The sequence below is a fragment of the Phoxinus phoxinus genome (genome assembly GCF_949152265.1).
Source record: "Phoxinus phoxinus genome assembly, chromosome: 22".
Lineage (NCBI taxonomy): Eukaryota > Metazoa > Chordata > Actinopteri > Cypriniformes > Leuciscidae > Phoxinus > Phoxinus phoxinus.
In genome coordinates, this window is record NC_136897.1 from 27431511 (window position 1) to 27447371 (window position 15861).

At 39.4% G+C, this 15861-nt stretch overlaps 1 protein-coding gene across 5 annotated transcripts in view; it reads left to right on the forward strand.

Moving 5' to 3' along the window:
* The window catches only part of shroom2b (shroom family member 2b), a 42036-nt gene that overhangs the window by 23471 nt on the left and 2704 nt on the right, over nucleotides 1-15861 (forward strand). For 3 of the 5 annotated variants that reach the window (XM_079597774.1, XM_079597775.1, XM_079597778.1), the window contains 7 exons: nucleotides 5316-5447; nucleotides 5527-7777; nucleotides 8029-8108; nucleotides 9173-9736; nucleotides 11003-11497; nucleotides 13702-13855; nucleotides 14817-15089. In XM_079597774.1, the coding sequence (XP_079453900.1) occupies nucleotides 5316-5447; nucleotides 5527-7777; nucleotides 8029-8108; nucleotides 9173-9736; nucleotides 11003-11497; nucleotides 13702-13855; nucleotides 14817-15089 (3949 nt within the window). Of the gene's footprint in view, nucleotides 1-394; nucleotides 696-4358; nucleotides 4461-4823; nucleotides 4842-5315; nucleotides 5448-5526; nucleotides 7778-8028; nucleotides 8109-9172; nucleotides 9737-11002; nucleotides 11498-13701; nucleotides 13856-14816; nucleotides 15090-15861 lie in introns of those variants that run through there. The other 2 variants (XM_079597777.1, XM_079597776.1) reach the window with 2 other exon arrangements.

Here is a 15861-nt window from a genome sequence, read left to right on the forward strand (position 1 = left end):
ACATGCATGGATATATTTAAGAAAAATGTGTTGTTTATATATAAAATAGTTCTATTTATATATAATATAAATCATATAAAAATATATATGCAGTATATAAATGCAAATATATACATGCATGTGTGTGTATTTATATATATAAAATAATTATACACAATACACACACATATATTATGTAAACACAAACTTTTATTTTGGATTCGATTATTCGCGATTAATCGTTTAAAGCCCTATTTCAGTTCATTTGTCCTTATTTTATTAGTCCGTAGTCCTGCTTTTATTTGCCCATGATATTTGATAGACCTTCAGCCAATTAGATAAGCAGATTTCACATGTTACTATAATACTCCTCGCCCTCCCCTGTCTCAAACACTGTAATCCCTCAAGGAAATCTGCGATACGACAGAATACTCACTGTTGTGTTGTCTCAGGCGGTGCGGTTGCATCATACTCGGTGTTTTCATCATATATGGGTTAAAGGCCAGACGCTTAACCTACATTAGCTTTCAGTTGTAGACGCCGTGGAGGTCTTTCCACACATGCCTCGAGTTAAAGACGTGTCCACACATCTTAAAAAGCATTGGAGAAATGCAGCCGGCTGGAAAAATATACAGCCAAGCAAAGTCAATGCAGTAATGAAGCTCCTGATGTTGAACCAAATGCTTTTTCTGGTTTAAACCAGGTCAAGAAACTGGGTAAGTTTGACTATATTTATCAGCATATAAATTTTTTTTGCTTTATTTGTCGTCATAATGCATTTGTCTTTATTTTATCTCTTAGTGTTGCATTACAAATAACATGAGACACGTAATCAGATTACTTTTTTCAAGTAACTAGTAAAGTAATGCATTGTTTTTAAATTTACAATAAAATATCTGAGATAAAATTAGGGATGCAAATTTCGACAGCTAAAAAAGGCAAAAATACAAACTGAAAATATTTGCCTAAATTGAAAATTAAAATGTGACTACTTGAAAATGCACAACAAAACAGTCTTGTGTCATAAAGTGTTGAAAAGGTCTCAAGTAGCAGAATACAACAAGCATCATTTTTTCAGGGAGAGACCAAACAATACCAAGTACATGTACACATGCAGCTTATGGGCCACGTTTTGGTTTGTAGCTTCATCAAACATTAGTAAACCAGTGTTTTGGTAAACTAGTAAACCATGCATTTATTCATCGCAGGTGTTCTCGATTCAAACGGGCCCAAACTCAACGTAACACGACGCTCGGATCTGGAGATAATCCTCGAGTGGCATTTACATCCGAGATCCGGTCGCGCCACGACGCTGCGCTGTTTTCTAACGCCATTCGATAACATCGGGAAGGTCAATGAATAGAAACTGGATCCAAATGAATTCGATAAGACGCACGTATTTCGATATACCGCTTATCGATTCCTGTGTGCACATTGTAACGTGATAAAATGAGTTTAACAGGAATTTAGTTTGATACGACACAAGATTAGTCTTTTGTTTTACTTTCGACTTGACGTTTTGCAGATGGTTTTGCAGTCAGTTTTGCAGATGGTTACATATGTCTGAGACGTTTCTTTCGGCTTAAGGATGTTCTTTCCTTAACAATTTTTGGATTTGTATAGTGACTAGCACCCAAAAGATCCAACTTTAGATGTGTTTTTAATTGCCCTGATAGTCATTCTCATCTTCGTCACCTCAGATTAGATGCAATAATGAACTTTAAAACACTCCAAATAAGTGTTGATCCTGCATATCGCTCATTATTATTATTATTCTGGTCGGCAGTGAACTGATATGATGAATCGGCCTCTCAGACAGACAACAGATTGAGAAGAATGTGTAGCTACTCATCTCCCTTTGTGACAGATTGAATGGCTAAGCTCCCAGTGACCGCATGCAGTTGCTGCTCTGTTGTTCGGTGGGCATATGGTGACCCCGTCCATCCGGTTACCCTGAGCCGACTGTAAATGAGTTCGGAGCGAAGCATTCTGGTTTTATGTTATCATCAATACAGTAGGAGTGATGATGGTACACATTCATTACATTGTGTAATACAGCAAAATAATAAATAGTCTATGGCAGTAGACAGGGCTTTATGATGACTAATCAGTGTTAGTATCATTTATATACTTTATTATAGTTTTTGTAAATATTTTGAATTAGATTTGCTTTTTATGTTTTTATATTAAAAAATTATTTTAGTTATCTTGTATGTTTTATTTATATATATATATATATATATATATATATATATATATATATATATAATCTATTACGTTTTAGTTTATTTAGGTTTAGTTATTTTTGTGCTGCAACTTAAACTAAACATTCATTTTTTTTAAATATATATTTTTTTATAATTCTTTATTTATTACAAATTGTGAAATGTTGCATTGGCTAAGCTGAAATAAAATAAGTTTAGTTTTTTAAAACATATATTTAATAAACTGCTGCTTTGATCAACATATTTGAAACATTTGTTACGTTTTTGTAACTTATTTTCCTTTTGGTGATATATTTTTTGTTATTTGGTTATTGTTTGTTTTATTGGAAAATAAATAAATAAAAATATGGGAAAAATATTTTTTATTAATTTCAGTTAATGTTTATTTTATTTTAGTTTTTTTTATGGTTTTGACTTTAGTTTTAGTTAATGATAATAATCCTGTGACTAATACAGGATGGATAATAGGGGTGGGAATCTTTTACCATCTCACGATTCGATTCGATTCCGATTCTTGAGGCCACGATTCGATTCAAAATCGATTTTCGATTCAAAAAGATTTTCGATTCAAAACGATTCGATTCGATTTTATCCATAATGATTTCTAATCGGGTTTCTGATCATGATCTACTCTCATCTGCTTTGCTATACAGAATGACAAACGGAGACTTTAAAGTGTCTTTTTCACATTTATTAAGTTCAATTCTCAGGGAAGTGCCTTTTATCAAAAACATTGTCTGGTTCTCAATTGCTAATCATTAGTATCTAGCTATAAAATAAGTTGGAACAAAACAAAAGTGCTTCTTCATAATACAAAATGGTTGAAAATAGATGCAGTTTACCACAAATATCATGTAGAACACAACCGGTGAAGACAAAAAAACATCTATATTTCTCAGTCAGACACAGTAACTTAAAGAATAACAAGTTATGAAAATAAAGAGCTTCTTTCAAAATGAATAATAGTCCTACCCCTAAGCTACCTGGCGATGAAGCAGCGATAGACCGAGGTTTTTTTTTTTTTTTTTTTTTTTTGCCCTCTCGGAGTTGGCAGGGAGTTTCGTAAGCACTGCAGTGTGCGTTGGTCTGCAGCTGGCGGCTGACTGTACGTTCACACCGCCGCCGACTTGAGCTGCAAAAAAGCTCTGGCCGCCCTGTCAAGGACGCTTGTCAAAAAGTACGGGGAATCTTGTTGACGCTTTGGCCGCTCTGACGTAGCAGCATTCACAATGAAATGTAAACAGAAAAAACAAGCAATGCATTCGGCAGTTTAGGATAGGCTATCGCACAAGATTTGTCAACACAGAAACCATTTCATCACTGGAGAGTTTTTTTCCCGACACCATCGTATTAAATGATTTTGATTCATATGCGCGAGGGAGAGAGAGAGCAGACAGCGCTCGGGTGAGTGCGCGCGCGCGGCCGGGGCTCTCTCTCTCTCTACTCGTTCTTATGCCCTGTCAAGCGCGCCCTGTTAAACTGACAGGACTTAAAACACATGCAAATGGTAGGAACGAAAGATCTCCCTCTCATCCATTTGCTTCCTTTTTGTTTTAGTGATTTGCCGCTCACGTCCCGTATAGGCTAGTTACAAAAATGGAGGCGAACAGCCAGCTGATTTTATTTATTTATTAAATCGATTCTTGGACATTTCAGATCGATTCTGAATCGTTACCAATGAGAATCTAGATTCTTCTGTGAATCGATTTTTTTGGCACACCCCTAATGGATAATCAATCTCTCAAATCCTGTCTCTACTGTGTTTAGGTTAATGATTTGGATAATTAATTTTTAGTATAAATTAGCATGATTGTAATACTTTTCATGTAAAAACACAATTTTACCTTTAAAATTTAAGTCATGGTTAAAGTAATTTAACTCAACTTTAACATCATTTTGACTGAATCTACAATTTATTTATCTGGTTCAGGACAGACTAAACATTTTTTTTTCTTCATTTAAGTGAATTAAGAATTTACTACACATATTTTTATATACCACATTATTTTAATTTTTTAATTTATATATTTATTTTATTTTATAATCTTTTTAACAAAAATTAATGTTTTTTTTTTACAACATTGAGCAATTCATATGTTTAATGCTCCAGTTGATCTACAGTATATACTGTGTTTTCTCTACCTTGTTGCGCAGGAAGATTAAAATGGTGGATATTGTAACACAAACAATGCCTGCAGAAAGTGAAGTGCACGTGGCCAGGAACTTTCTCACGAAGATTTTGAGAAGTTCTATGAGGTATAGTGGAGCTGTTGGCCTCTGTCTCGTGACCCCCAGCCCTGTACGCTCCTGTAGTTATCATCACCCATCGACCCGTCCACCCCTGCCAGACCCGAGTATCACATCCTCTGCCATGTGGCGTCTTAGCTGTAGCTGTGCTGTTCACGTGCAAGACGGGGATTATACGCTTAAGCTTATTATCGGGCTGTCAATTTCACTGGCTTGTTTAGAACCTGTGAGCGTCAGTGCCGGATCTTCAGGGATTCCTGCTGTCTTGTTGATGAGTGCTGATCATTTGGCAAAAACATTTGCTTGTGTTTCTTACATTATTTGTCTTGATCTGATTGTATCCCCTCCTTTTCCACCTCACATGCATTTCAGGAAAAATCGCTTCAAAGGGTACGTCTGGTGCAGCTAAATGAGTTATCATAAAGTTATATTCTGCAAAAGGAATAAATTATGTTATTCACAGTTTCTTAAGTAGATCTCTTAGACCAGAAATATTTCTGATAGTCTGAACACCTTTAACATATTTCAGTTTACATTTTTTTGTTCATTTTATTCTTTAATTATGTATACAAAAATTTATTTTGCAAATCTGAAGTGAAAATTGTGACTTGTAGCAACCCAACATTTAGACAGACATGTTTATTTATTATACGTAGATTTACATAAAATATTTTTTTTTCAATTGTTCATATTTATTTATTGATTGATTACTATTTTCAAAATTGGATCTGTCCTTAGTTGTAACCCGTTGTAGGCTACAATTATGTACAAAATACTGTTACAATTTCTAGAAAAAGCCTGTTTAAACTAAAGTAATCTTTCTGAAAATTTAACTATTTCAATTTTTTATTTTTATTTTTTCAGGAGGAATGAATCATCTTGTAGACCCCATTCGTGGCACTCTGCTAAATCCACAGATAACCCCACCACAGACAGCCCTAAATCTGAACCCAGCCCTGCTCCTGACTCCACTTGGCAGACAAAATATGATGCAGGGTGAGATCCTGAGGGTTTGTGTGCAATGAATATAAATGAATCTCAGTCAGCATCCTTTATTTTCTTTGTATTTTGCCAGGTCACCCACAAAAGAATTCACCAGCTGTTGGGGACAGACCAATATGCGACAAGTGTCCTGCCAGTTCAGCTCAGTGGGAAATATGGAAAGTGTAGAGCCCTCATCTCACGCTTTCTCAAAAGAGCAGCCGTCGAGCAAACCCAATGGTGGAGAAGATCACCCAATGTTTTTATCAGGCACAACTGACCACAGTTCACCTCGGGGTGTTGCTCCCACCGAAGGGATTTTTTACAGAGGTGTTCCCAACGATCCTGGAGTTCCCAGTGACTGCCACCGATACCTGCAGATCCCAATGGGCAACGGGGGACGAGTGAGTCCCAGTGTGGAGGAGCAAGCTAGCTCCAAATTCCCCTCCACTTGGAGATCCAACCATAGACCTGTGTGGCATATTCCTGAGAGCAAGATGGCCACTATTCAAGCACCTCCGGCTCCTCCACCTCCCTTGCGTAGTGATAGTTTCACTGCCACCAGAGTTCATGAGAAGAGCTTGGTGGGATCGTTCCCTGAAGGAGTATCTGTATATCCACAACAGAAACCTCACTGCAGAGCTGTGGACCAACAGTTGGATGGTGAAGCGAGACACAGCTACAACCCACCTCCAAAGAAGGACTTCTTTCAGCCGTATCTTTCGGTTGAAGACTACCCAAATAAGCTAAAACCTTCCAAACCCTTTTCCCTGTCAAGCACTGATGTAAGACAAGGGCAAAACCCATTTACTTACGAGCTTCAGCATCAGAGACAGCATAGTGATGATAGTCCCTTTTCTGTGTACCCTAACGCGTCAAGTTCACCAAATACCCAGAGTGTTGGGAGCTACTACCGAAGCCTTCAAGATTTACCCACCAACGCTGGCAGTCGAAACAAAGCCAGAACCAGCATGGCATTTGACCCCAATTATGAGGGCCAGGCTCATTTCCGTTACTACTGCATCACTGCCCAGCAGCCATCCCTGAAATCATCTACGCAGGGTTGGATAGGAGATGAACGAAGGTCTGAAATGGGAACCTCTCAAGGTGCTACAGACAGAAGCTTGGTTGGTTCTCAAAAGGCTGTGAAGACCAAGTATCCCCAACTCAATCTACCTGAGAACAAGAGCTCCAACGGTTACAGCAAACAGGCCATCAGTCCTCCATCTCAAGCCCCTGTACCAAATCATGTGATTTCAATGACCAGCTCTGGGGAAAGAGAGACCCAAAAGAAGAAAGATGGAGTTAAGCCACAGCCTTCCAGACATGTACCAAAAAAACTGATGGAGCAAAAGAACCAAATGTCCACTCAACACCTGGACAATCCATGGATCAGCAAGCAGGATCACAAGATCTGTCCACACAAGACCCCCATGTTGCACTCTCTGGCCCAAGAGAGCAAGATGGCAGAAAAAATGATCAAAGCAGGTGGTCAAGAATCAACTGATGCCATCGCTGGTAAACAGGGAAGGAGGAGTGACCGCTACGCCACAACTCTACGCAACGAGATCCAACAGAAGAGGGATCAACTTCAGAAAAGCCGAAGTGCAGCTACCTTGACCTGCTCAAGTGAAGTCGAGGATGACTCTGACATCTGGAAGTCTAATGAGACCTCCACATCATCTTCTGATGGTTCCTTCACCAACACTTACAAAGATCATCTGAAGGAAGCCCAAGCCAAAGTCCTGAAGGCCACGTCATTTATGAGGAGAGATCTGGAGCTTCCCGGGAACGAAGCTGCATCGGATCAACTTCCCAAAAGATCTGGGCCTGTTAATGGGCAGGTCACCCGCATTGGGGGACGTAAACGGTTTCCCGTTGATAAAAAGATACATTCCTTCTCTGAACCGGACAAGATCAATAAAATAGGAGTTGAGGATAAAGCAGCTGGATCCTTTGTGGACCGATATAAGTTCTTCGAAAGTTCCTGCAAACCAGTTCTCCAAAAGCCCATTCCCAAGCAGTCGCTAGTACCCAGTCCCAATGAAGACCACAATGAGAGAAAGACTAGATTAACTGGAGACTGTGAAAGCATCCATCAAGCTCCCTTAAAACAAAGTAGATCGAGCCATGCTGACCTTAACGCAGAGGAGCAACAACGGCTCGGGACGTTTGCTGAATATGAGGCTACGTGGAACATGCAGAAAAAGCCAGTGGAAAGAAGAACCACGGGCAGATACCGTTCAGCTGAAAACATCCTGGACTCGGGCTTGGAGGAATCCAACAGCACAGTGTGTGTTCATGAAAGATCCCGTTCCTCCCCTTCTGCTGACTTCTACGGACAGGTGAGAAGATGATTCTTTGTTTTGTCATGATATTGATCATGCCCAGACATCCCCTTCAAAAGATTTAGAATTCAATATTCTCCATATTTCATTAGATACACAATGCATTGTTTGGAAATATTTGTAAGGAGTTTGCTGCAGTGCTGGCACAGTGGATAAAGTATAACATGATCTTTAAGAAAGGCCAGTCTGTCCTTCAGGTAGAAGAATCTTTGGCATCTGTGTTAACAACGGATCCACATTCCTTTCAGAAAATCCCTCTGCCCCCCAGAAAGTCTCCTGTGGAATCTCAGCCTGAAGCCAATGGCCAACAGGAGACCCGAATCACCAGGTTAGGATTTCTTCTCTTGTCTAGGTGTTCAGATTCAGAAGTTCAGAAGGGCCTATAATTTCATTGATCTGATAATGTACATATTAGGGGTGTAACTGTACACAGAAGTCATGGTTTAGTATGTACCTCGGTTTTGGGGTCACGGTTCGATAAGTTTGGAACATTTACATATCTGCCCCCCTCCTCCCAATTCCTGATTGCTTAAAATAAAAAATGTGTTTTTTGGGGTGTTTTTGTACCAGTTTTGTTGAGGAAGGTTGCAGCAGGGCATGCCATGCAGTCAAAACAACACTTATGCTGCCCGGTCATGAGCTTTCTGTGTCCGTAGGGCACAAATTGAAGGAATTGTTGACCAATGCTGCACGGTAAAATGCAACAGCTGTTTTCAAACTTATTGGTTTGATTAACGTGCAATGTAATTTTCTTTGCATTTCATGCACTGACAATGGCAGATGCACAAAGTTCAATAGTACGCTTTTTCAATAAATCACGGAAAAACTTGCCATCTACATCTGCCTACTTCACCTCTCCACGGAGCGGCACCAAAGGCTTCCCATTTCCAGGACATGCATATTTCAGAACTGGACTGTAGTGAGACTTTCACGACACAAATTGGCACAATGCCAAACAATTTTGTCTTATTATAACAGTGGAAACAACTTCAGATACTCTGTCATTTATGGTCATACAGATAAGAGTAAGACATCATTCAAAACTGTAAAGGGTCTTTTATTTGTGTAGACTCAAAAACATTTTGAGTTTACAATTAATCTAAACTCAGTGTATAGGCTACTAGCAAGCTGTTGTGTGAACTCTTGTTATGGTTGGCGCAAAGATAGTCTCTTCTTCTTCTGCTCTTTTTCCTGTAATGGCTATTAGCAAACAGCATTGCATTACCGCACGCGCCGCGCCCCCTTCTGGATTGGAGTGTGGATCGCCTTGACTGAATGTATTCATTGTCTGACTGTGTGCATCGAACCGTGATGATTCGGGATGAATACATGTACGTTACACCCCTAGTACATACTGATAATATGTGTTTTATTGTACTTTCTGTTTTACAGAGGATCCGGAAGGGAGAAAAGTCCACTCAACATCTCCGAGCCCATTACACTGAACGCTATGGAAAGTGTTGCTGTGCCTCTCGCCTCGAACCAGAGACCCAAACCTGACAACCCAGCAACTCTCTCTTCGAATCATCTCCAGGTTTCCATGTCAAAGCAACGGCTTCCTAAAAACAAAGGTTCTGAACCGCAGAGGTCCGCCCAACCCACAACACAGCCGGATGCCATGTTCCCTTCCAGAGCTTCCCAGGAATTTAGGGTTCAGACCTCTTCTCCTGAGCCGACTCAAGAGCCCCAAAGACTGATTACTTCGCCATGTCCTGCAGAACATCTGGAGGGAGAGATACACCTGACTGCTGGACCAGAGGAGGACCAGAGATCAGACACCGAGGGAGCGTTATCTCATACACCACGTCTTTTAGGTCGTTCCTCTCCCAAGCAGAACACCGATCTGACGGTAACCTCAGCCAGCAGAACACGTTCCCGTTCTCCTTCTCCTCAGTTTTATCCACAGAAGCTCACAGATGAGCCACCTGCAACTGTGCAGAAAAAGGACCAATGCAGGTAACTAGAGTATTAGGTACTGATAGCATAGACTGTGGTCTGTATGATGAATCTGCGTCATCATTATTGGAAGTTTCACTGCTAAAATGTGCCTAGTACAAGTCACTTTTTTTTTTTTTTTTTTCAATGATTGTTGTTAATTGATGGTGTTCAGCGTTCATGTAGACATTCACCAAGTATGGACGAATCTCCCAAATCCTTTCTAGGAAATTTCCAGTTCACATTTCACCCCAAAAAATAAAGAAAAAGAAAATCTTATTTTGCATTAAGAAAATGCAATTTACTGTGGTTTTTACATTTGTGATTTTATATATATATATATATATATATATTAGGGCTGCATAACGATTAATCGCAACTAATCGTTTGCAGAATAAAAGTTTTTGTTTACATCATATGTGTGTGTACTGTGTAAAATAATTATATATTTATAAATACACACACGTGCATGTATATATTTAAAAAATATTTACAAATATTTATATTTAAATATAATTTATATTATATATAATTATAAATACTTAATATATAAATAGATTTTTTTCTTTCAATTATACGTGCATGTTTGTGTATTTATATATACATAATTATTATACACAGTACACACACATATATGATGTAAACAAAAACTTTTATTCTGCAAACGATTAGTTGCGATTAATCGTCATGCAGCTCTAATATATTTTAAAGATTTGTTTTTATTAACAAAAGCTCTTACAAGATGTTAATGGTGTGTAGGAAGGATCCACAGTTTGATACATTGAAAGTCGTATTTTACAAAAGAAAAATACACACATGTATAACCTTACAGACACACCTTACAAGGATGATGATTTTCAATTTTGAACATCAGAAGAGAAAACAAGAAAAGAAAATAGAAACTAAGTAAATAAAATCAATACAAAACAAAAACACAAATATTACATGAACTTTTCCCATCCCACCCCCCCCCCCCCCCCCCCCACCCTCTTCCCTTGTATGGTTCTCTGTTTCCTTTCATTTAAATATATCTAAACAGTCTATATACAGTTTATGCATGCATGCATATATATATATCTAAACAGTCTAAATACAGTTTATGCATACATGCATATAAATCTACATATTACTCACAACAAATGCATCAATGAGGAAGTTATACAAGATAAACCTGCAGAGGGCTAATTTGAAGCCGGTCCAGATTAGCATGGCCAGAGAAGGCAGAATGTCTGTGAAGGGGCTACAAGTCACATTTTTAACTCATGATGAACTTGTTCCCTATTGCAGGAGTAAGACGGAGGAAACAGAGTCAAACACTGCTGGGCGGAAGGTCCCCGTACAGATCGTCTGTGCAGAAAACGGCTCAGAGAGAGAAAACAGAAACTATGTGCAACATGGAGAATCATCTGGAAGCTCTGAGGTGCCTAAAACTGGCCAACTAAAGAAAACTGATTCTCCGGAGAAATCCAAGTCGCTGTTTATTGCCTACGCCCATCCAGATCCCATCAAAAACACAGAACATCAGACGGTGCTAGACCACACCGAGCCGAGAAGCAACGGTTCGACCGAACATTCAGAGGAGGACCTGAAACGAGAGGAGCTGGCCAGAGATATCATGGGGAAGGACAAGAGTCTGGTGGACATCTTGGATCAGAGTAAGATCAAGACTACAATGGATCTGATGGAGGGAATATTTCCACAGGGGGAGCAGCTCCTGGAGGGAGTGCAGCAGAGGAGGAAAGCCATCAGCAAACAGACGTCTCACAAAAACACACCGCAGAGGTACACCGTTTGAGACACAGAGGCGAATGGCATTAAAACATGGTCACATTTCACCTGAATTTTTTTTTTTTTTTTAGATTTTTAATCAATTATAAAACTATTTTAGTACAATTTAAGAATTTTTTAATTGGGACTTTTTCATTACAGTTAGATACATTTTTCCTAAAATTTCCTCAAATACTGAAATGCAAAAATCTCATCATTACTGTAATGCTTGTAAACGCTTTACTTTTGAGATTTTTTGGGTAATCATTCTGATTGATGATTCTCATTATATACTATATACTATTATATAAGTGATTCTCAATACAAAACATTTTGTGCTGATTTAAATAATACATAATTTCTTCACGCTATGTAAATTTAATTATTTAGCAATAGCATATTTGTATTATGCTAATGAGCATTTTTTGAAGGGTAAATAGTCATAATAATTGGCACAAAAAAATCATAAATAGTCCATCAAAGGTTAATTTTTAAACCAAAATGTAATTTCTTATTCTTTCCCTTTTTTGTATTTTGGGGTAAATATGAGCCAGATTATGTTCTTCACAGGTTTGTGGGAATTTTTGGAGAAAAATGTGACATTCCTGTTTTGTCATTTCTCATTTTGTTCGTCATTAGCTGCATTATATGTAAATGTTTTGGCCATCATCATTACAGTGTTTGTTCTTTTACTAATTGGAGTTATGAAGCATTAGATCAGTTATCTTAGGAGTGAAAACCTGTACACTACTGCCCTCTCCTGACACACACACACACACACACATGATGAATATATACTGTACAAACTGTATATTCTCTCCTCTTACACTGCCCCTATCCCTAAACCTGCCCATCACACACACACACACACACACACACACACACACACACACACACTGCTCCTATCCCTAAACCTGCCCATCACACCACACACACACACACAGACACACACACACACACACTGCCCCTATCCCTAAACCTGCCCATCACAGGAAACATTCTACATTTTTAATAAAACATTGTTTTTTTTTTTTTTTTTTAACCTGATTATGATGACTCATGAAATGTCCTTATAAACCACGTTTAAGTTGTAATACCAGTGTTATACGCATGTCATTATACACATTTATGTCCTCATAAATCACATAAACAAGAGCACACACACACACAATATTTTCAAGTATCAAATAAACACAAGTATAACAAGTACAATCTACCTCACTCTATGGGCCCTATCTTGCACCCAGCGCAATTGACTTTGAACACCGACGCATGTATCATTCCTATTTTGCACCCGCGCACAGCAGACTTTTCCCTCCACAGACGCACGTCGGTAAATTAGGGAATGAACTTGCGCTCGCGGGGGCGGTTCAGGCAAAGAGGAGGCGTGTTCCGGCGCAAAACTTCCCTGGTGCTATTTTCCAGTTTTAGAAAGCAATTCCGCCATTGACCAGGAAAAAAACAGTCTAAAGACAGTGGCGCGTTGCGCGTTAGTGATATGGTATTTTAAGGGCGCGTGCTTGGCCATAATGTTAACGCGCATCCACTTTGATTCTCTAATATAAACAGACGCAGCAGTTTTCATTTTTGCAAATCATACATTATTACAAGGAAAAATATTAACACACGAGGGAAATCATTGTTGTGTCCGTGAAGATGTGAAAAAGATCTATCTAGATAAAAATAAAAAATAAATCTAGATTAGGCTACACATTTACTACCCAAATTATACGCCTGTTTAACCGAAGCTAATTTGTGTGTGTTTCTCCCATCATCCCCAATGTCACTTCTCTGTGTTTTACGGTCCTGACGAGAACGTCGGTCTCCTCGGCTGTGAACTGCTCCTGGCGTGCGCCGGCAAATCCGTCGTTATAATAGCGATCCGCCATGGAACAAGCGCGCCGGCTCTTAAAGGGAATGTGAGAGGACGCTCTGATTGGTTTATTTCACGTTACGCCCAAACCACACCTATGAATAATGAAGCTACTTCAGACCAACCCCTTTTAGATTTGCGTCGGGCGCAAGAGTCATTTATCCCGCCGGGAAAATAGCAACAGCGCCGGGATCCGCCCACAAAGTTACTTGCGCTTTGCACTTTGACACTTGCGTTTCAGATCATTAAAATAGGGCCCCATATCTGTTACGCTTGAGAACTATTAACCTTTATGTACCTGGTGATTCTTCCTTTTGAGTGACCCATGAATGTTTGATTTGTGCAGTTTGTCTTCGTCGGCGTCGTTGGTGAGCAGCTCGTCATATTACAGCACATCTGCCCCTAAAGCAGAGCTGCTCATGAAGATGAAGGACATGCAGGAGCACATGGAGGAGCACGACTCGGAGGACGAACTCGATTATGACCTGTCCGACAAGAAGGTACAAGATTCATTATTCTGTTGCTTGGGTTTTACTCCTGTTGTGCTGTACTGGTTCCAGAACAAAACACAGATAAGTCAGTGTGAATGCGCTATACAACTAAACTTAAAGGGGTGGTTGATTATGATTTGACTTTTCTAACTGTAGTTAGTGTGTAATGTTGTGTTTTCTAACTGTAGTTAGTGTGTAATGTTGTGTTTGATCATAAACAACATCTGCAAAGTTACAACGCTCAAAGTTCAGAGCAAACGGAGATATTTGCTTTTTAAGGACTACAACAAACGGCTGATAGGGACTAAACGACATTCCTCCCGGGTTAGTGACATCACCAACCCTAGAATTTACATAAACCCGCCCCCTGAACACGATTTATAGATTATCATGACAGAATATGCTAATCAATGACTAGAAGATAACTACACATAATCTACATAAATTCGTCAACTAACCATTCAGAAATGTCCTGTTCTTCTACATGTTGTCACTTCTTCTTGAGTCTCTCCATCATTGTCTGACTCCGGTTTGAACATAAAAGGCTAAAAGTTTTTAAATGTTCAGTGTGTGTGTGTGTGTGTGTGTGTGTGTGAGGTAAAAGTACACGAGCTCTTGAAGCTCCGCCCCCTGTGCCGGGAGCAGCAGCTCATTTGCATTTAAAGGGACAGACAACACAATGTGTTTTTGCTCACCCTCAAAAAGTGACGATTTTAACATGATATATAAAAATATCTGGGGTATTTTGAGCTAAAACTTCACACACACACACTCTGGGGACATCAGAAACTACATCTTGTGAAAAGGGCATTATACCAGCCCTTTGCGCTCACGTACCTTGACATTAATTGCATTATGTAAGTTGCAGCATGTTTCAAAAAGCATTTTTGAAGGAATGAATCTGGATATGATATGACAAGATATGACAGTTGACGATTAAATGATCTGGTTGATGTCTGTGTGTCTGCAGCAAGAGTTGATTGACAGCTTAAGTAAGAAGCTGCAGGTTCTGCGAGACGCGCGTGAGAGTCTTCAGGAGGACGTTCAGGATAATAACGCTCTGGGAGAGGACGTAGAAGCCACCGTTCAGACCATCTGCAAACCCAACGAGCTGGAGAAGTTTCGCATGTTCGTGGGAGACCTGGACAAGGTGGTCAGTCTCCTGCTGTCTCTGTCCGGCCGACTGGCTCGCGTGGAAAACGCCCTCGATAACCTGGAGGAGGGAACGTCAGCGGACGAGAAGGTAACATGCATGTGGTATTTAAAAATCAGTGTCTTCTGTAGTTCTGTCAAATAACGTGAGATTAAAGTCTCAGCATTTAATAACTATGTGTCTAAAGTTGACTGAACTAGTCCTAATTTAAAGTGCACCTATTATACCTTTCATGTAGTGTGTAATATAGTTGTTTGTGAATGTCAAAGGTCTGAAAAGTTTCAGAGAACAAAGTTATTGTCTCCTGAAAGAAAGAACGATTCTGAACTTCCTGAAATGAGTAATTCCAGTCTCACTTCCTGCTGAACCTACATATTTAGTAACTAATTTGCATAAAGCCAGCCTGTGATCTTCATTGGCTGAGCAGTGTCTGCTTTGCCCCGCCCTCAATCACTGTAGTGTATCTGAGACTGGGAAGAGTTTGGTTCGTGTTGTTCATGTCGAGAAGACGCTGTTTTCTGCTGCTAAAGCAAATCCACTTTGATGATACGGTAAAACTGATCTATCGCTGTGTATTAAGAGCTGAGGAAGCCGAAAGAGATGAGATTCAGATTTGCTAATGAGCATTTGGTTGACCAATCACAACAGACTGGGCCGTCTGACCAATCAGAGCAGAGTAGGCGGGGTTTAGAGAGACTGAATCCTTGATCTAACCGAGAAAAGAAGTGATGTGCAATGTACGGAAGCCCTGAACCGCAGCGTAAAAAAAAAGCCAAAAAAAATGCATTTCGAGATTAAAGTCTTAATATTTTGAGATTAAAGTCTTAATATTTCGAGATTAAAGTCTTAATATTTTGAGAAT